General features: G+C 35.6%; 1 protein-coding gene across 1 annotated transcript in view; it reads right to left on the reverse strand.

The window, feature by feature from the left end:
• Window positions 1–5,639: 5,639 nt before the first annotated feature.
• DEK (DEK proto-oncogene) overlaps window positions 5,640–21,562 on the reverse strand; it is a 29,811-nt gene continuing 13,888 nt past the window's right edge. The window contains 4 exon segments of the mRNA XM_036741450.1: window positions 5,640–7,525; window positions 8,360–8,428; window positions 15,458–15,606; window positions 16,088–16,223. Of these exon segments, the coding sequence (XP_036597345.1) occupies window positions 7,514–7,525; window positions 8,360–8,428; window positions 15,458–15,606; window positions 16,088–16,223 (366 nt within the window). The 3' untranslated portion in view covers window positions 5,640–7,513.

Below are 21,562 nucleotides of genomic sequence, written 5' to 3' on the forward strand. Positions count from 1 at the left end.
AAGTTGTGGGGACAAACATGCCTAAATGGAAAATTCTAGTAAATGGTTATATTTTAAAACATTTAATGTTTCAGAAACTAGTAGGCTCTGGTTTGAGGCTTTGTTATTTAATAGGCCACAATATTCTTTTTCTCAGTTTTGGGAATTAATGTTGTGCATGTTTTTCCATTTTGTCTACAAAGACTTGTAAATATGCAATGAATGTTTTTTTTTTTAAAGTATATTGTTTGAATGCAGAGCATGACCTCTTGTTGTGTGACTATGTTAAAGATGCCTAATAAAACTGGAAATGTCTGCTTTTTTTGCAAAATGTTTTTATGTATTTCTAATCAATGTTCGAACCATAAAGGTTAGGTGGATTTATACATTCATACCAGCCTTCTATGAATTTAAATATTTTAACCCAGCTTAACCACTCCTATCAATATGAATCTGTCCTTTTTATGGGTCCTCTTATCACCAGGTTGATAATCTTTATAGCTAAAGTGCATTTACAAGACACTTTCACGAAAACCCCATATGAAGGATCTGATTTCAGTACTGTGAGTGCTGGACTTAACATAATTTTTCAGGAGTTGATATGTTCACAAGAATCTATAGCTCCAGTTATAAGCCTCTTAGAACTTGGGCTGGTCCTCAGGTAACAATCTATCATTGCATCTGTGAACACTTTCCAGCTGGCATAACCTTCAAGATCCCAGGGTTATGATACTATGCCACATTAAGATACTAAATTAGCACTTCACTGGAGAAAATTTAGGGAGTGACCAAGCTGACCTAAAAAAATAAAGTGCAAGCCTTGATTCAAAGTACAAATTAAAATATAAAAGTATAGTATTATCCTGTAAAAATGTCAGGAGTGCAATAGCTTAGAATGAACTGGACCTGGTGAGGAAAAGTAAGAATGGCAAAAAGCATCATTTTAGCTAAACTTGGGGAAAAAATGATCCCAGAGGGGCAGCTAGGTGGTGCAGTGAGTAGAGCACTGGCCCTGGAGTCAGGAGGACCTGAGTTCAAATCTGGCCTCAGACACTTAAACTTACTAGCTGTGTGACCTTGGGCAAGTCATTTAACCCCAATTGCCCTGCTTTCCCCCCCTCAAAAAAATTTTTTAAAAAGGGCCCCATAGGTCATTTAAACCTCTCATTTAAAAAAAACAACCAGGATCCAAGATAGGATAGCATGGACTGAAGTTTAGGATAGCTGACAGCAAAAAGAAGGCAGAGATGTTCAACTTCATATTTTTTTCTACCAAGGAAAATGTTCTTTGGAGCTTCTGGAAAAGACAGAACAAAGGTGTCTAATAGGGGATTTTGATAACCAAGAGTGAGAAAACTAGCTGCACTTAATGAGGTCAAATCACTAATCCCAAGTGGACAATATTCTCAGGTGCTGACATTAGGAGATTATAATTAAAATTAGTTGCCAAATTAGCTCACCCACTGTTGGTGATTTTTTAAAGACTGGTGAATGATAAATGTAGGACTAAATTAGAAAGACGTCCCGATTTTAACAAAACTGAAATCTGTAAACTCTAGGTCTAGGACTTGTCTTCAATTTCTGGTAAAATTTTAGAACCTTTTGAAAGGATAGTGAACATCTGGAAAAAGAAGCAGTGGTCAAAAAGCCATTATAATAGCTAGCATTTACATGTGGATTTATTAAGGGCTACATAGGGCAATTTATTAAGGCTTGCAAAGAGCTTTTTGAGTAACTCATTTTGTGTCCTCACAACTCTGGGAAGTAGTTACAATTATCCCTATTTTACAGATGAGGAAACAGATTAAGTGACTTGCCCAGGGTCACACAGATAAAAAGTACCTGAGGCAGCATTTGAACTCGGATCTTTTAGATTCCAGGTACAGGAATAGTCCCAGGTACAGGTACTCTTTCCACTTCATCACCTGGCCGCCTGCTATAGCTTCATGGCCAAGTTATGCAGACTAATGTGCTCTTTAGACAGTTATATTAGACTGATAGTTCAGAGGAATGCATTCTTTATTCCCAGGTGGGTACAGACTGCTTAGATTTTGGCAAAGCATTTGACAAAATCATGCTACTGTTAAGTTGACAAGATATAAAGATGAAGGCTAGAAAATGGTCTCCAAAGGGGGTGATCATGGTATGACCCCAAGCAGTGTGTGCCCGGCCATTCATAGGACGGTAAAGTGAGTGGCATCTCACTTTCACAGTCAGGAATAGAACTTGTCCGGTACAGTTTCATCTACCCATCACTCATGATTGCCCAAAACTTCCCCACTATACCTCCTCCTATCACTGTTTTAAGTTTCCAGATGGCACCCTCAGCAGCCTGCACAGGTCCACTGGGGAACCCACTCCCTGCTTAGGTATTGTGGTGGTAATTTCTGGGGGAAAACTAAATAGGCACTGATATTTTCACCCATTTGCATGCTCTCCTACAAATTAATGGTAAAAATTGCTTTCAGACCTTTCTTAGAGAAATTAGAAATAAACATAAATACTATCTGCAATAATTCTATAGCTTAATTTCCTAAACACAGACCTATAAGTCAAATATCCTTGTACCAAATGTATTTCAGTGAAATAATCTACCTTTCCCCTCAAAAGCAAGCCAAGGATTTCATTTAAGTGTTCTCATATGAAATATCTGCTAAATAGCTGGCATAAATTGGGTGGTGGGGTGGAGACAGGATGGGGGCAATGAGATAAGGAATTATGGAAGCTTAAGAGGCTGTTACAAATTTACACAAACTTGGAAATCTGGACATCTGAAATTTCCATTTGTAGAGAGTACCCAGTGTTGCTTATCTCACGGCTGCTCCAGAAGCCCCTCAGAAAGTGAACTGCACACTCAAGGCAGTGACTGCTGGGAGCTACTTCCCTGTCCCTACCTTTTGCATTTTGGGTGGGACAGTCACAAGCAATGAGCAAATTTGGAGAGACTGTGATCTGGGTTGCAGGTCTCATTATATTCTATCATTCCCCAAACCCACTCCTCAACATCCCTATTTCTGTTAAGTGTGCCATCAATCTTCCAGTCACCTAGGTTCCCAATCTCAGCATCATACTCACCTCCTCTGGACCACTGAGATCCCATCTGAGCACCAGACAACCCAAGTGCCAAAAGGTGCCATCCCTCAACCTTACTTCCAATGGCTCTTTCTCCTCCCTGCCCTAAAATCTCTACTTCCTTCTTCCCCAAGGTGGTAGGCCAGTTCCCTTCAGGCCCTCCTAACCCTATAGAGTGCACGTAGCTCCCACTCCTTGGATGAATAAGGAATCAACTATAAACCTTCCAGTTAGTGGAGGACCACCAGTCTTCCCCATCTGTCTTACTATTATGCCCTCCAGAATTTCTGGCACTTTGCTACCTGACTTGCCTATCTGTACCTCCATGGAACCCTTGGAACTACTTATCCAACCTTCAGCTGAATCCTCCTTTGTGTGTTTTCTCCTTCAATTAGAATGTGAACTCCCCTGAGAGTAGTGACTCACTTTTTTGTTTGTATCCTCAGCTCTAAGTATAGTGCTGGTACATAATGCCTAACAAATGCTTTTTTATTCATTCACTCAGCCTCAACACTTCACATTTTACTCATCCCACATTGCCAAATCCTGTCCTTTCTATCTCCACATCTCAAATATGGCCACTTCTCCCTGCTCACTTAGTTAACACCCTAATTCAGGCCCTCATCACCTTGCACCTGGTCTATTGCCTCTTCCTAGTTTTCTATCTCCACAAAGTTGCCAAAGTGATTTTCCTAAAGCACAAGTCTGTCACACCTCTACTCAAACTCAAACTGCTCTAGGATCAAATATAAACTCCTGTCTGGCATTTAAAGTGCTTCACAACCCGACTCCAACCTACTTTTCCAACCTTATTACCACCTGCCCATTACAAAACTGGTATTAAAACCCAAAGATTCAAACTTTTAAATTCAAGTTTAATGCTTTTTCTAACTTTATCATAGTACTCCTAGGGTTACCATCTCCAGAAGACTGGTTAAAATGCACAAGGACTCTCTAGTTCATTCAAATGTTCATCATCATTTTAGAAAGCTTTTGGAAACAACTTCTTCGAAGTTTTAGTCACTTTCTTGTAAGATGTATCTTCACTGCACGTCTTGGGAGACATCATCAAAGTTTTTCATAGTCCATCCTTCACCCCTTCCTAAACTCTACTGCCCAGCCCTAACAGCCTTCTTGCTGTTCTTCACACTCATACAAAAATGTAACCAAAACACTCAAAAACACAAAGAAGAAATTAAGTTATGATAGCATCCCTTAAATAGAATGATATAAAAAGGAAATGATTTATACTGAAAACTTACTGCTGAGTTGAAACAATTCAAATTTGCATGTTTTCTTTGGTGCATATGTCTGCACAGTGAAAAACATGACTCCTATTGAAAAGCTGTTGAGTTCACTGTTGTTACCAATGTGATTGGTGTACTGCAGGGCTGTCCAAAATGCAGCCCACTTCTGGAGCAGTCATGAGATAAGCAACACTGGGTATTCTCTACAAATAGAAATTTCAGATGTCCATACTTCCAGGTTTGCATAAAGTTTTAACTGCTATCCCCCTATATGGCTCTGCTGCTCTTTACCCAAACTGCCCTACAGAGCAGAAACTCAGAACAGTTGATGTACAGAGTAGGAAAGAAAGAGAATCAGTTAGAGAGGGATAAAAGTAGTGCCCGACTGATGTAACAAATTTGTAAATGACCTAGTCAGTAGTTCCTCCAGGAACAAACAGGACTGTTGGAGGTAGAGAGTAGGCATAATCCAGGGCTGGGATTAGGTGAAGGGTCAAGTCAAAGGGAAAAGGGATTCAAGAGCACAAGTGTAGCACATATAAGCTATATCGAATTGCTTGCCTTCTCAACGAGGGGGTGTGTAGAGGGACAAAGGGAGAGAATTTGGAACTCAAAGTTTTAAAAACAAATGTTAAAAATTGTTTTTACATGTAACTGGGGAAAAGTAAAACACTAAATAAATACAAAAAAAGAGTACAAGTGTAGAATTGAACTGGTTCACAAACAGGTTAGGACTGGGAAGAGAGGAGAGTGAAGCCAAAGTAGGGCGTGATGGCCTGGCAAAGTACTGAGGAAGAAAGATTGCTAATTGTGGGGAAAGTGAATACATTTGGAAGAATTTAAGATACAGAGAGAAATGTAACGATTATCATCAAATAAAGGAATGACATACTTCACTTCTCGAAGTGAAACACTTGTGAGTGGCTTGTATGTCAAAATATTAAAAGAATTTCATAAACAAATCATTAAATTAAGCACACTAAGAGCTACAAACTCTCAAGAGATTATTACCTCATATAAAGAAATGTAAGATCACAGATATGAAACCTATGTTATTACTCCAGTAAACCCCTGATTAATCAAACAAACCCCTTTCATTTCAAATTATTAAAAAGTCTTCCTAAAATGTAACTTAAGTACAATATACTAAATAACTTTATCTCTGGGTCATTTTAAATATTATCATTGTAGATACAGAAGGCTAAGACTGGGTTGAATTCATATTGATCCCTGAAAGTAAACTTTGCCATTGAACATTAGCTCCTAAGGGTTAAAACAACATTGCAACTTTTTCCTAAAAGTAGAAAAAAATGTCAAGTAATTGAGAGTTTTGATGAGACATTTTTAGAAAAGGTTACAGCTTTTTGTATTTACTAAAAACACAAAGGAATAAATTTTATTCAGTATAATCCCTACAATTAGTTTCCCAAAAGACAACAAGAAACAGGGTATAAGAACCAAATGCAAAAAACCAAATATAACATTCCGTACTCACAATTTTAATTTTTTTCACTGACAAGTTGCACAGGGGAAAAAAAGTGAACTTTTATTTTAAAACTGGAAGTCAGTTTTGGGATCTGCTTTAAGATTAAAGTAGCTTATTCCAGCCACCTGAGTTATAAGCATACCCTAAAATTCTGATAACTTTCATCCAAGAAAAAAGTCAAACATAACTTCCTATTAAAAGGAAACACAAGTGCCAGTATGCCACATGGAAAACACCATTCAAACTCAACATTTCAGTAATTTACACTGTCCCTAGATGCAAAGACAATGAAATGCTTCTTATTCAAATGCTTCAAAGACCAAATGTTTCCCTTTAACAAGTTTCAGAATTAGATACAAGTTCATCTGGCAAAATGATCTAAGATATGGTCTATATAAAATAAAATGTGTTGTTTTAGTCTCATGAAGAATCACATGCAGGAGAAATGATTCCTTCTATTGAGATCAACTAACATCTTGATTGGCCAAAAATTTTATACTCCAACAGCCCTGATGTGACATATCTATCCATTAATGTGAAAATAAATGTACTATTGGCTTTTCTGAGCAACACTTTTAGTCACAGGGGGCTGCTGCTGCTGAATTCTATGTAACTACATCATCTTCATTTGGCATTTGTTTTATTTCTACATCATTACTACAAAAGTAGTCTGTTTCCTGTGAATAGTAATATATTTTATGTGGGCAAAAATGAGTTAAATGGAACTGAATTCAAGTTTGTTATGAGCTGGAGGTGGTTATACTCATCTGAGCCTTTCTCCAAAGTTTCTGAAGCAGTTTTGATTTATATATGTGCTAAAGTTAATCCTTGAAATATAAAATGCATTTGCAGTCATATTGTATAGCTTGCTACAGATAGATTATACTTCCTAGGCAAAACAGGACTAAGTGGAAAAGAATGAGTAAACTAACTACTCCTTCAGCATTATCTTTATAACTTCCACTTCTACTGCTTCATCATAGCCTTCTGGCAAAACACTGACACTTCATGTTATAATTCTAAAGATACATAGATTTAAAAATTGATTTGCACAAAGAAATATGAAAACCTTATATACAACAAATCTGTTTTTTAAAAGTACAAAAATAACATCTATGCCAATTGTTTTATCATGCTGATAATTTGCAGTACATATGTAAGAGATAGTTCAGATTTAGTCACCCAAATATTTATAGCATGTATACTGTATATCTTGAATATAATGAACACACTACCCTAAGTTTAGATTATTAGTCAGAATGTGTATTCAAAATATTTTCTATACCAAATACTGCAATAACCCAAACTCTGCATATATAAGATGCCAATAGTTACAACAACTTTTGTTCTACTTGATTATTAAAAGCATTTCATTAGCAAGCTATTAATATTAAGCACACTAAAAGCTACAACAGTCCAAGAGTCCATTACCTTATATAAAGAAATCCAAAATGTACAAAATACACAACTATAAAAAAAGCAGGGAACATTCATGGCCATGCAAAAATCTTAACTAATAAAACTGCACAGAAATGCAATTTAAAACGGTGAACTCAAACAAATTTTTACATAACACTTATGACACAAAGTCAGCAGTCAATTCTGCTTAACACAATGCTTAACCAACAAAGATTTAAAAAAGGAAATACATTCTTTTTGCTGGTGTTTATCAGATCTTTGAATTCATGGGAACAATCCAAATCAGCAGCCTTTATAAATTATCTCTGTCTCATGAAATTAACTGAAATGAAAAAGAAACATATCAGATTTCTATACTCAGAACTTAACATTCTGAGCATGTTGTATTAAGTTCCTTTTTTAGAACTCATAATGCGCATATGCGTGTGTGAGAGAGAGCAAGAAATGGGATGGGAGGAGGAGTCAAAGTGTATGTTTTTTGCAGAGGTGGGGAACCTGCAGCTTCAAGGCCACATGTGGACTTCTAGGTCCTCAAGTGTGGCCCTGTGAATCCAAATGTCACAGAATTGGATTCAGTCAAAGGGCTGCACTTGAGGAACCAGAGGGCCACATGTGAACCTTGAGACCCACCCCTGTAGGGGGAAAGAGAAGAGAGAAATGTATAATACATTGCCAGGAAGGAAACAGTGTATTCTAAGAACCTAGTGAAGATTCACGTTAGTAAAAACACAGGTACCACAATAGGAAGGAGTACTCTTAATGGCAGGCAGCATGTAATAAGTCATTCCCTCACATATTCAGGGATTTTTTCTTTGCTCAAGAAATTATGTATGCAACAGGGACAAAAACATAGCATATATTCTTCTACTTATTTGAAAGGAAAAAACCACAATGACACAGTACAAGAGAATAATAGCAAGTGTGTGGAATGACAAGAGGAATATTGAGCAAGAGGTCCTCTGAGTTATAGTCCTAGTTGTCATAAGCTTTCTGTACCTCTCAAGTCCCATTATTTGTCAAATTGTGATGTTAACAACTTGCTCAGCTCACAGGATTAATGAGGATGAGATAGGAATGGATAAGAAGAATTAAGGCAAGATCAATGTTCTAGTTATATAAAATGCAATCAAACTCTGCAAAAAATGAAAATATTTACCTCTTTAACAGTCTTTTTAATGAAATCTTTTCTTTCAGACAAATCATAAGCAGGATAGTTTTCATACACCTATGGAGAGCAACAAAAGAAAAAGAATAAGACTACATCATCAAAATATATATTTTGTTCTTTCATGTAAGAGAGATTAGTAATTTACCAGCTACAAGTATTGATAAATGTATGGCAAAAATTAAGAAATTTTAACATTACACATTTCCTCTCTTCTAGCCCAATAAATTTATAATCCTTACTACTAAAATGATGATTTTGCATTTAAATTAATATTTAACAATGTGTGACCTAAAGAGTTTTACTACTATATAGGTATTTCTGATTGTTAATTATCACTATCTTATTTCCTCTTATAAGTGCTTTCTTACTTCTTTTTCTATGTCACAAGTAGAAACCATTATCTTAAAAAAATTTACAGAATGGATGTGCCAATACATATTTTTATTTTTCTTGATGAAAGATAAACCTGAAAATGCATTAGTCTTGCTATAATTGTAATTTATTGTCTAGAACATAATGTGGGGCAATACTGAACCATATTCTTAAGGGTTCTGGTTAGCCAAAGTAATAGATTTTTATTTAGTATAAGGCAATACTAAAGTTGGGCAGCTAGGTGATATAGGGGATAGTGTGTTGGGCCTGGAAGTCAGGAAGATCTGAGTTCAAATCTGATCTCAAACACTAGCTCTGTGACACTGGGCAAGTCACATAACCATGTTTGCCTCAGTTCTTCATCTACAAAATGAGCTGGAGCAGGAAATGACAAACCACTCCAGTATCTTTCCCAAGAAAACCCCAAATGAGATCACAAAAAGTCAGCCACACCTAAAATGACTGAACAACAATAACAAAAAAAATACTAAAATTTGGATCTGAGGATCAATTTAAAATAACACTTTAATACAGAGTAGCTAGCATCACCAGGCAATAAAAGGTATTTCCTGCAAGTGAATTTATTAGAAAACAGGAGCTTTCTCTTGAAGTATAAACATAGTTTCCATCACTTTAAATGGAAATCTTTTTAAAGTAGATTTTATTGTTATTCAGTATCTGACTCTTGATCCCATTTGGGTTTTTTTTTTTTTTGGCAAAGATACTGGAATGGTTTGCCATTTCCTTCTCTAGCTCATTTCATAGATGAGGAAACTGAGGCAGAGTTAAATGACTTGCTCAAGGTCACACAGCTAGTAACTGTTGGAGGCTAAAATTTTAACTCAAGTCTTCCTAATTCCAGGTCCAGCACTTTATCTACTGCACCACTTAGCTGCCCACAGAATAGATTATAAGCTTGCAAAAACAAAAAAAGTGACTATACAGTATAGTGTAGAACAGTGGACTCAGGGTCAGGAGACCTGGGGCCTCTTTCTAGATCTGCTACTAATTAGTTATGTGAACTTGGGACAATTCACCTATCTCCTTGGACTTGTAAAATGAGAAATTTAGATTTGATTATCTTACTTCCCATTGAGGCCTAAAATAAACAATTGTTTGAAAAGTATATGCTCAATATGACCTTTTCTTGATGATCCATGAACATTAATTATTGTTCATTCTCTATCTATCCTTAGATATCCCTTGGTTTTTGAACCTTTGTTTTATTCATTCATTTAAAAAAAAATTCCCCTTACTGTGAAGTTGTCATTTCTTGTTGCTATCTATCAGTCAGCCTAAGAAAAGGAAGCTAGGTATAGTGCAAAGTGCCTTGGAAGTGTAATCAGACACCTGGCTATATATACTGACTTAGGTATTTACTGATCTGGGTGTCCTTGGCAAGTAATTTTACCTCTCATGGCATCACCTCCTTCATCTTCAAGATGACAGGTGGACTAGACGATTCAGAATGTTCTTTCCAGTTCTAAATCTATGTTTCTATAAACCTGCCACTAAGAGAGCCTTATCCTTTTCTGAGTTGCTGCTCTTAATCTGTTACATCAAGATGCTTGCTCTTTATTACTTTGTGATTACTGTGTGGCAGGTACTGTGCACACCAGCCTAAGGAGAAGAATCTTAGCCTGACGGCAGATGCAGCATCAGCCTCCCACAGCAGGTGAGATGTGAGCTAATTCTGGAAAGAAATTAGGAGGTAGAATAGAGGTGTGGAATATCATTCCAGGAGGTGGGAGATGGAAAAGTCTTACAGTCTTGTAGTAAGCCACTGTAACTGGACTGTAGGGTATGTGGAAGGGAGTAAAGGAGGAGAGAACAAGCAAACATATGTAACCTTACATAGAACCTGAGAGCACAAATACTGTGGAAAATGTGGATGAGGCTAAAAAGAGAAACACAAAATCACAAATGATATTATACCAGAGGCTGTGTTGGAGAACTGGACAATACCTCCCTTTGGGGATCACAAAACAGAGACCATATACAACAACAGGTAAGGGATGGGTTCTTCAAGTATTCAAACCTTAAGCCCAACTATGCAAAAAGAAGAAAATCCGATAAATTGATTTGCTGACAATTTCACTTCAGGAAGCAAATGAAACAATAAAGGCAAAGCTGTTACTTCACGAACTTTTGAGGAAAAGAGTGATATGATTCCATAGACATGCCATCTAAAAAGCATTAATTATGCCCAGTGATGGGGGGCTCTAAACCAAATTCTAACTATTAACAACTGAAAAAGATGGAGATATCTAAATAGAGCAATGTAACTTCAGAGAAAATTCTCTTTCAAACTTAGATTTCAGAAACAAATATGTAAAGGATAAAAGGATGGATAAATTACCAGGAATGAATACAGAAAGAGTAGCATGAATCCATAAGATTAGTTTTAAAACTAAAGCCCAGGTGACTATATTGGCTAAAAAACTGCCTTTTTCTTTCGTTTGAGTCTAGGTCTTCAAATCTTGTCCAGGATGAAGTATAGCTGCTACCCATGGGTCCAATCCCATTGCTCCATTTCCAAACTGGACCCCCTTACCTATCTTTAGGGAGCCTGGTAGCTTTTTATTTCTGGAGCCATACCATATTGGTCCTGTCTGTTAAATTGTGAGCTCCATGAGGGCAGGGACTGTCTTTTGCCTTTTTTTGTGTCCCCAGTGCTTGGAACAATACCTTGCACATAATATGTGCTTAATAATTGTTTACTGACTGACTAGACTTAATGCAAATACTGGATCAGCTTCAGGCTACCGTAACTGGGGAAGTGATGAACTCAAGGGATCGAAGTTAGCATGGATTACAGGCATGTGTCATCATAGCCAGCAAAAAAAAACAAAACAAAAAACCTTATGCTTCAAAGCACTGAGATGTCAACCTGGGAAGAGCTTCCTACCTACCATATCCTCATCAACGTTTTCAACAATGATTAAGATACATACATACATACACAGACCTCTTTCCCCCCCTACAGTCCCAAAAGTTTCAGTGCAGTTTTAAACTTTAATAGATTATATACAGACATATGTAAAATCTGTATGTACATCCATACAGACATATATAAAACACATTATCATCAAATATGCAGATGGCATAAGAGATATCAGTTAGAAATGATGACAGAATTAAGATTCAAAATGATCCTTCAACCATTCTGGAGAGCGATTTGGAACTATGCCCAAAGGGCTATAAAACTGTGCTTACCGTTTGATCCAGCAATAACACTGCTACGTGTAGATCCCAAAGACATTCCAAAAAAAGGGAAAAGGACCTATTTGTACAAAAATACTTATAGCAGGTCTTGTTGTGATGGCTAAGAATTGGAAATCAAAGGAATGCCCATCAACAGCAGAGTGGCTAAACAAGCTGTGGTATATGATTATAATGGAATATTATTGTGCTATAAGAAATGACAAGCAGGATGATTTCAGAAAAACCTGGAAAGACTTACATGAACGGATGTATAATGAAGTGAATAGAACCAGGAGAACACTGTGCACAGTAACAGCAATATTGTTCAACGAAGAACTGTGAATGACTTAGCTATGTTCAGCAATACAATGATCCAAGAAAATCCCAAAGGACTAATGATGATGCATACTATCCACCTCAAGAGAAAGAACCGATAGTTTGAAAACAGACTGAAGCATGCTGTTTTTCACTTTCTCCTTTTTGTACAAAATGACTAATACGAAAATGTTTTACATAACTGCACATGATAAAAGTTTGAAAAAAGAAAAAAACAAAAACAAAATGATCCTTCAAAGGAAGGAACTCTGACAAACTGACATGTAACATCCTGCTTTCTAAAGAAAGTTCAAGAATAGACAGCACTGTGATATACCCAGTTAAAAGACCTAATGAAATCTTAAGGTGTGTTAACCAAAGTATCTAGAATAATAGTCCCCTTATACTGTGCTGGACAGGTTACATTTGGAGTACTACATTCAATTCTTCTGAGCAATATATAAAGATGAAATTTGATGAACTGTGTCATGTTAAATGAAATGCAATCAAAGGACTGGGGTAATGTTCAGCCTGGAGAAGAAAATACTTCTGGAGGGGGGAAGAGGATAATTATGGTTTGAGTATCTGACAGTTAGTTGGTAAGTATAGTGATTAGATTTATTTGCTTTAGCTCCAGAGGACAGAACTAGAGTAAACAGGAGCTACAGGAAAGGTAGATTTTTTTTTCTCTCTATCGACTAATGATGCCACAAAATGCTTTGAAAGTAGTACTCTCCTTGTCAACAGAAATTTACAAAGAGAAGCAAAGATGACTTTAAGTCTAAATTATTTTATAAGGCAAACTTTCACTAGGGATGACCTTTAGAGTATTTTCTAACATTAAAATTCTATATAACTTCAAATGCAAGACATTTGTATAGTTCTTCAAAAATCAGAGCATAGCTACTTAATAAGTACTAGGTAGTAAGTTTGATGGCATATTATACTACCAGCCTGAAATAGTGCTTTTCCCCATCACACAGTGAGCCAGCAATACAAGTACAAGCTTTCTATGGCAAAACAACTTATATAATAAAACTTTTAATTATACAAAATGTCCCTGGTATTGACTAAGAAATAGAGTGGTGGATCAGTGTGGATGGACACTATATATAGTAGTAAATGACCACACAATCTAGCATTAGATAAACTCAAAGATTCAAACTTTGGGGGCAAGAACTCACTATGTGACAAAAATTACCAGGAAAACTGTAAAGCAGTCAGGAAGAAACTGCGCACAGACCAACATTTCACACAGTGTACTAAGATTGTGATTTAGATGGAAAGGGTGATTATCATAAGCAAATCAGAGAGCACGGAAATATTTACTTGTCAGATCTATAGAAAAGAGAAGAGTTTATGATCAAACAAGAGCTCGAGAGGATCACAGGAAGAAAAAGGAATAATTTTGATTACATGAAATTAAAACCTTTGCACAAACAAAGCCAATGCAGCTAAAATTAGGAAGAAGGCCAGAAACTGCAGAAAAAAATTTTATAGCAGGTTTCTCTGATAAAGGTCTCATTTTCAAATATATAGGGAACTGGGCCAAATTTGTAAAAATAAAGTCATTCCCCAATTGATAAATGGTCAAAGAATATGAACAGTTTTCAGAAGAAGAAATTAAAGCTATCAGCAGTCACATGAAAGATGTTCTAAATCATTACTGATTAGAGAAATACAAATTAAAACTCTGAGGTACCACTTCACAGCCATAAGATTAGTTAACATGACAGAAAACTGAAATGACAAATGCTGGAGGGGATATGGAAAAGCAGGGACATGAATGCATTATTGATGATGATGTGAACTGGTCCAATCATTATAGAGAACAATTTAGAACTATGCCCAAAGGCCTATAAAATTGCATATACCCTTTAATACAGCAATACCACTACTAGGTCTATATCCCCAAAGATCAAAGAAAAAGAAAAAAGAACTATTTGTACAAAAATATTTATAGCAGCCCTTTTTGTGGTGGCAAAGTATTGGAAATCAAGGGATGCCCATCAATTGGGGAATGGCTAAACAACTGTGGTATATGAATGTAATGGAATACTATTATGCTGTAAGACATGAGGAGCAGACAGACTTCATTTTAGCCTGGAATAACTTATACGAACTGATGCTGAGTGGGGGTAACAGAACCAGGAGATCATTATACACGATTACAGGCACATGGTATCTATAAGGACTAACTCTGATATACTTGACTCCTCTCATCAACGCAAGGTTCAAAGACAGCTCCAAAAGATTCAAGGTGGAAAAAGCTATGCATATCCAGAGAAAGAATTATGGAGTCTGAGTGCAGATTGAGGCACACTTTTTGCTCTTTTTTTTCTTTTCCCTCCTTTTGTGGTTTCATTTCTCCTTTCTCATGATTCATTCCATTGGTTATAATTCTTCATTATAACTGGACTATTTTATGTAAATAAGTTCAATGTGAAAGGTATATGAAGAACCTACATTGGATTACTGTCATCTTGAAGGGCTTCCCCGGGGGGGAGGAGAAAATTTGGAACCCAAAAACGTGTGGAACTAAGTGTTGTAAACCAAAAATAAAAAAGAAATTTATTTAAAAAACAAAAAAAAGAAATGCCAAGCGGATGTTTTCAGAAAAACCTGGGAAAACTTAAATGAACCGATGCAAAGTGAAGTGAACTGAACCAGAACACTGTACACAACAGTAACAGCAATCTTGTAAGGTTGACAAACTATGGAATTGGCTACTCTAATCAATACAATGATCCAAGACAATTCCAAGACTCACGATAAAAAATGCCATCCACCTTAGAGAAAGAATTGATGCAAACTCTGAATGTAGATCGAAAGTACTTTTTCATCTTCTTTATGATTCTTGCATTTTGGGGTTGAGGGGCAGTGAGGCAACATAGCTAACATGGAAATATTTTGATGATTTCACATGTATAATAGGTATTATATGCTTGCCTTCTCAATCGGTGGAATAGGGGTTTAGAGGAAGGGAATTTGGAACTCAAAATTTTTAAAATTAAATGTTAAAAATAAATGGATGAACAAATAAAAATTATACAAAATTTCATCTTGTGCTTAAGATTTCTTTTCTATATAATTGTTCCAAATGGCATACAAATCTGAACACAATTTATTAAAGAAAAAAGGACTCAAGGAATTTATTAATTAAAACAGCAAATATTTAAAAATATGTACACATACCTCTTTGCAAATCTGTTTCATTGTGACTTCTTCCAAGTTGGCATTGGCCAGAAGTTTCTTTACAGTCTCTTTTAGTTCTTCATCTGTAGGTGGTTTCTTCAGCTTTTTAATTAAAGGTTCATCATCTGAACTATCTTCAGATTCACTTTCTAAATTTAGAAAACATTTCATTATAGAACTCGAAAGACTTTCTTAGTTAGAAGGGCAATCATTTTTCAGAAGACAATCTATAAATAAGTATTGGGCTTGCACTGTTTGCATACATATAATTTTCCATCAACTCAACTAATCACCATAAAATGTGAATGGTAAAACTATTTTCTAAATCAGTTAATCTGTTGTATAAGCTATCTTTAGTAATTAGAAAATTGTCAACATGTGACTTTTCAGTATCTCAAAGGTCCACTTTAATTATTTTCTAGATTGCAATTCCCTGAGTCAGCACCTATTCTACTTTATCTTTCGGTAAAAATTAACACGTAGAAGATAAATAGAGAATGACATTAGTGACATGTAACAGTATCTTTCTATAGTTTGTCAGACTTTCCTCCAGAAAAAACATAAATTTTAAATTGAAGTCATCACTGCTGTGTAATATAATGAGAAAAATTGGATGATTTTTTTTTTTACCTTTTTTGGAATTATTTTGATTTTTCTTAGTGGTACTGCTATCCGCCTTCTTGACATTGGCACTTTTAACAGATTTTTTGCTTTTAGAAGGAGTTTTTTGTTTGGGTTTTTCTTTTTTAGATGTCTTTTTAGGTGGCTATTAGAAGAATAAAGAAACATGCATGGATTAAATTCACAGCTTTTATTCCTTTACCCAGCAATTAAAGAAATCTAAAGTTGTAAGTACCAATTACTTTTTGATAAAACACAAAGTAATGTTGAATAACTAATCATTCTTTTGCAGCACAGCTCTAGTGAGCTATCTATAATGTCTGCCATGATTTTACAAACTTTTTATGTTCCCTTATCCCCAACCCTCACCTTCCCTCCAAGAGGATATCCACTAATAGTTGATATGTAGACTATAAACTAAAAATAACAATGAGGATCTGGAATTAACTGGGCAAGGAATAATTTTTTGTGTGTGTTTGGGCTTCTTTATTAAATAAGCTGTCTAATATATGAGAAAATTAAGGTAAATTCAGCAGCACTCTATTTATCTGGCATAAGAAAGTGGCATTCCACATAAAAGGCAGAACCAAAACTTATTTACCAGAAGAGTCAGAGACAAATTTTGACACAATACAGGTAGAAAGTTCTAACAAAATGAATTTTCTCGGAAACTTCAAGTTTATTCTTCACAGGTCAACCCTTTTCTAATTCTTTTTGATGGACATCTTTATCAGATTATTCTCATGCTTCCTTGCTTTCTTAGAGTATACTGAATACAATTACTTTTGATGACCTAGCATCAATTATCATTCTTATCTGCCTTAATATGTCAGGGTATTTACCCAGTATACTAAATACTTCCAGGTTTTTTATGCTTTTATAACTACTTTAATATTTTCCTTCCTCTTCCATTACCATTACTGTTCACAGCCTATACTGTAAGTCTGCCTGTCTCTATGCATCCCCTTTTCCCACTGTATGGGGCAGGAAAAGAATACAATCAAGCCTTTAAAAATATGGTTTGAGCACAGTTTTATCATGCTCTGTTAGCATGAACCTTTGGAAAAGTAGAATAGACTACTACACATGAGTGTATGATATGTGACAAAGGAGAGGCCTTACAAAAACCCTCACCCCTAAAGTGCCTGAAATTCTAACTCTTAAGAGATTTAATTAGGACAGAAACAACTTTAAAAAAAATGCTAATATCCAAGGAAGCCTGAATGTCATGAATACTTCACTGTGAATTAATTTAAGTTCATTTGTCTTCTTAACTAACACCTTCCTGGCTGGGATCAAAGTAGGAGTTCTGACTAGGGACATAAAGAGGGAAGGGAAGGTAATTATGAAACACAATAACTTTGAAGGGTTAATCTGAGCATATTATTATGAGAGTATGTTATTGTGGGGAGCTTTTGGGTACCTACTGGCAGGTGACATGAGGTAAGGGACAAAGGCAGTTTCAAGAGGAAGAAAATTTTAGAAGCAGTCCTACAAGTCAGTATAGTATAGAAAAGAATATATTCATGGTAAGAAGTTCTGAGTTCAAATTCTGACTCTTTCTACTTATGATATGATATAGACAAGTCACTTTACCTCTTTAGGTACTAGTTTCTTTTTCTAATCTATTCAAAATGGAAGGGATAAACATTTATTACATACTGCCAGGCACTGTGCTAAATACTTTACAAGACTGTCTCATTTCATCTTCACAACACCCCTGGGAGGTGGGTGCTAGTATTATCCACATTTTACATTGAAGAAACTGAGGCAGCTACTAGTAACTCAGGCCAAAACTGACCAGTTCTTCCTGATAGAATCAGAACTCTATCCATAGTACCACATTGGGAACTGGACTAGATCTTAAGGTTCCTGCTAGCTATATAGCCCACATGGAATGAAACAGAACTTAAAAGTCTGGGGAGGACAGTAAATGGTGATCCATACCAACTCTCTCCAAAGGAACTCTTAAAAGCAACATGCAAGTATGTGTGGATGGCCATTGTACTACTGAAAATCAATCTGAATGCCATAGGTCTTGAAGTAGAACATAGCTTGGTTGGTGTTTACTGCTGACTTTTGCAATTTAGATTCTGGAGAACGGCAGTAAAACATGAAGACATTATTTGTATTTATTAAATAAGGGATTTTTTATAGTATATGATATACACTCCTCGGGTACATTTTCCATATAAATAAATACATCAATTGCTAAACTGAGTATTCCTTATTAGGGAAAATAATGTTTAGTGTGTTTAGGGTTTAATCACAGTCAGATATATAATCCTGATAGGTACATCTATACTCAAATCTATCAGAACATGTGAACATTAAATTAGGTTCTCAAATTAAAAATGCAAATGTGCTTAAGAGTTAGTTCTATAATTTTAAAAGTATATGTTTATTAGCAAAGACCATGGTATCATAAATTGAAGTAGACATTAGTTACAGTATTTACTTGGAAATCTTGTGGGATCTAAGCAACATGTTGGTCCCAGTACCTATCTATCAAACTAATCAGGTTACATACATGCCAATTTAGAATTTCCCCGATAATTCAAACAAAAAAAAAAAGATACAAATACAAAAATCCATACAATAAAGATAGCCTTGGAAAAACTAGAAATCAAGACAAGCTGAAAGACAGGGTCACCCCCATTACTTAAAATCACCGTATACAGTAATATGCATATAGTGAGCCACTTTTTCATAACTGAAATAAAACCCCCACCTAAGATAACATCTCAGGGGAAAAAAAACCAACAGTTGTCTTCCCATTTCTTACTCTAAGGGCAAATAAAGAGACATAAAATAGACATATTAGTTATATAGTCCTAATAAAATCACACCATTGGTTCTTTTAATTTCAGCTTTTTCTCCTTTTTTTAGAGGGTAGGGAGGATATTGGGAAGGTAAAGATAGGAAGTTGAGAGGTAAGTTATGCTTCAACAGGTACTGGAGGTGAATTTAAAACAGCAAATTTTAATACCAATGGCCAACACTTACCAGTTTTTTAAAAACCCAAATGATTATTTGCATTATTTGCTCTGAGATATAAAATATTTAAAAAACTCAAATTTTGTTCCCAGATGAGCAGACAGGACAGAAAATCAGAAATAAGACTAGTTTCCCTGTATTCTGAAAGTGCCTTAAAAACTTAGGAATATTTAGCTATGCAAGTATCAAGCAATGTGTTTTCAAAGTTTTTCAAATTTTCAAATTAAGTTTTCAAAGATCTAGTGCTCATTCATGCAATGAATAAACAAGTTTAAGCCTTTAATCTACAATTGGAATTTACGATGTCCATTTGAAAGTAATTGGGATTTATAGTAATGTTGACAAAATTATCTTTTCTTAGAAACATTTATTTAGTTTTAATAACTTATAGAGCTTTTATCAAAGAAAGACTGATACACAATTTATATAAGATACTAAAGTAATCTGGACTCAAAAATAGATGTAATGTCTTTTGACTTCTAATTCAAGTACTTTAAGTAATTTGCTTCTCTAGGCTCCCAAATAAAGTCCAACTTCCTTGGCATGCGAGGCCTTTGGCCTGAATGTGCCTTTCCAGAACTTTTTCTCATTATTCTCATACCTAAATTCTAGACAAGTAAAACTGGATCATTCCCAAAATATATCTTGTACTTTTCTGTTGGTGCCTTTGCTTAATGCTTTTCCTTTACTGGTAGTCCTCTTCCATATGAAATCAAGGCTCATCTTTTAAGACTACCTCTTCCACAAAGCTTTCTTGATCATCCCAGAGAAGTGTTCTCTCCCTCCAAACAGAACTTTCCTCGTACCACACATATAGCACATACCGTCTCTTACATTTAATTGCTTGTGATCCTCACAAGTTGTCCACACAATCATTAAATAATATATTCGTTGAATGAGGCTGGAATACTAAATTAAAAACGAAAAAACTGGCTGCTTATTCTAGATGGATGTCTTCTTAAGCTAAATTGGCTCTAATAACCCAAAGAAAAATGTCAGGAAAAACTTGTATGTTGGCTTCTTCTTAAAAACAAAAATGCTGCCAGTAGCTTCAACTAGCTTCTCTCAAAAATTAGAAATATTTTTTGGTGTGCCACAGGTGAACAGATTAGACTGCACAGGCACTAAAATTCCAGACAGTCCAACATTCAAGACCAGCCACCAAATTACTAGGAAAAATACATATATATATGTTGTGTGTATATATATTCCATCTGTCTGATACCTTGAAGGAACAGAAACAGAGGAACAAACTATTACTTTCTGAGGAAGGCCAAAAAAATTTGGGGGAGCTTACCTATCTTTTATAGGCAGCAGGGCTCTGAAGGAGGGTCCTCCAAAAAGACGCCTGTCACAGAGCCAGATTCCTGTCCTCAACCGCAGAAAGGTTGTACTGGGTTGAATAGATGAATAAATATAAATTAGCTTTCCAACAGACTACTTTTTAAAATATTTTGTCTTAGAAACCCAGAGTGGGTGTCTGAAATTACATTAAGTGAAAATCTATTAAAGACCTGTTTAGCTTAAAGAAAATAGTAAGAACAATTCCTTGTTCAAAAATTAAGAGAAATTCGTTTAAAAAAAAAAAGACCTTAAGCAGGCAGGTTGAATTATCTAAGTAGATATAACAGTGACTTTCCAATTTTGCCTTCCAACAAAGTTTTAATGGCCAGAACTGTTGCATGATTCATAAATATGGAAGTCATGGGCTTTAGAAGCCAGAAACAACAGTCATTTGGTAGCAACTCTAATGGCCTATAAAATGAGAAATGCTCCAATCCGTTTCAAAAAGGTAGAAAGGGTGTGAGGGAGAACCCCTGGGGTGGGGGACAGTGTTTACTTCAATTTACAAAAAATTTCAGGACATCTTCATCTGGATGCAGTACCTCAAACTCAACACATCCAAGTACACCCAATTCTCCCCCTGCCCCCCCAAAAACAGCTCTTCCCTCTGACTTCATTACTTCTATCTCTGCTACTACTTGGTTTCTCAGAGTTATAACACTGAGATTTTCTCTACTACTAGTATAAATTGTATTAAAATAGCTTACATTTATAGAGTGCTATAAGGTTTGCAAAGCTTACTTTACAAGCATTTAATTTAAGCCTAATTACAATCTTATGAAACAGACACTCCAGATATTAATATTCCCATTTTATAGAAAAGGAAACTGAGGCTCAGACAGTGACTTGCCCATGGTCACACAGGCTATTAAGTGTGGAAGACAGAATCTGAACCTCATGATGCTTCTCTTCAATTCTTTTATTTCCCCTCTCTTCTCACATTCAATATTAAAGTCTCATCAACTCTTAATTCCACAATTTCTAGCATCTGTCCTCTCTTCTCTATTCTCAGTGTCACCATTCTAATATAGGTCCCTCATTACCATTTGGATTATTATAGCTTCTTAAACATGTCTTCCTATCTTTCCCCATTTTCCCTTCCTCCAGGTCACTCATTCTATCACTGCCACAATAAACTTTCTT

Source organism: Trichosurus vulpecula, chromosome 1 (genome assembly GCF_011100635.1).
Source record: "Trichosurus vulpecula isolate mTriVul1 chromosome 1, mTriVul1.pri, whole genome shotgun sequence".
Taxonomy (NCBI): Eukaryota; Metazoa; Chordata; class Mammalia; order Diprotodontia; family Phalangeridae; genus Trichosurus; species Trichosurus vulpecula.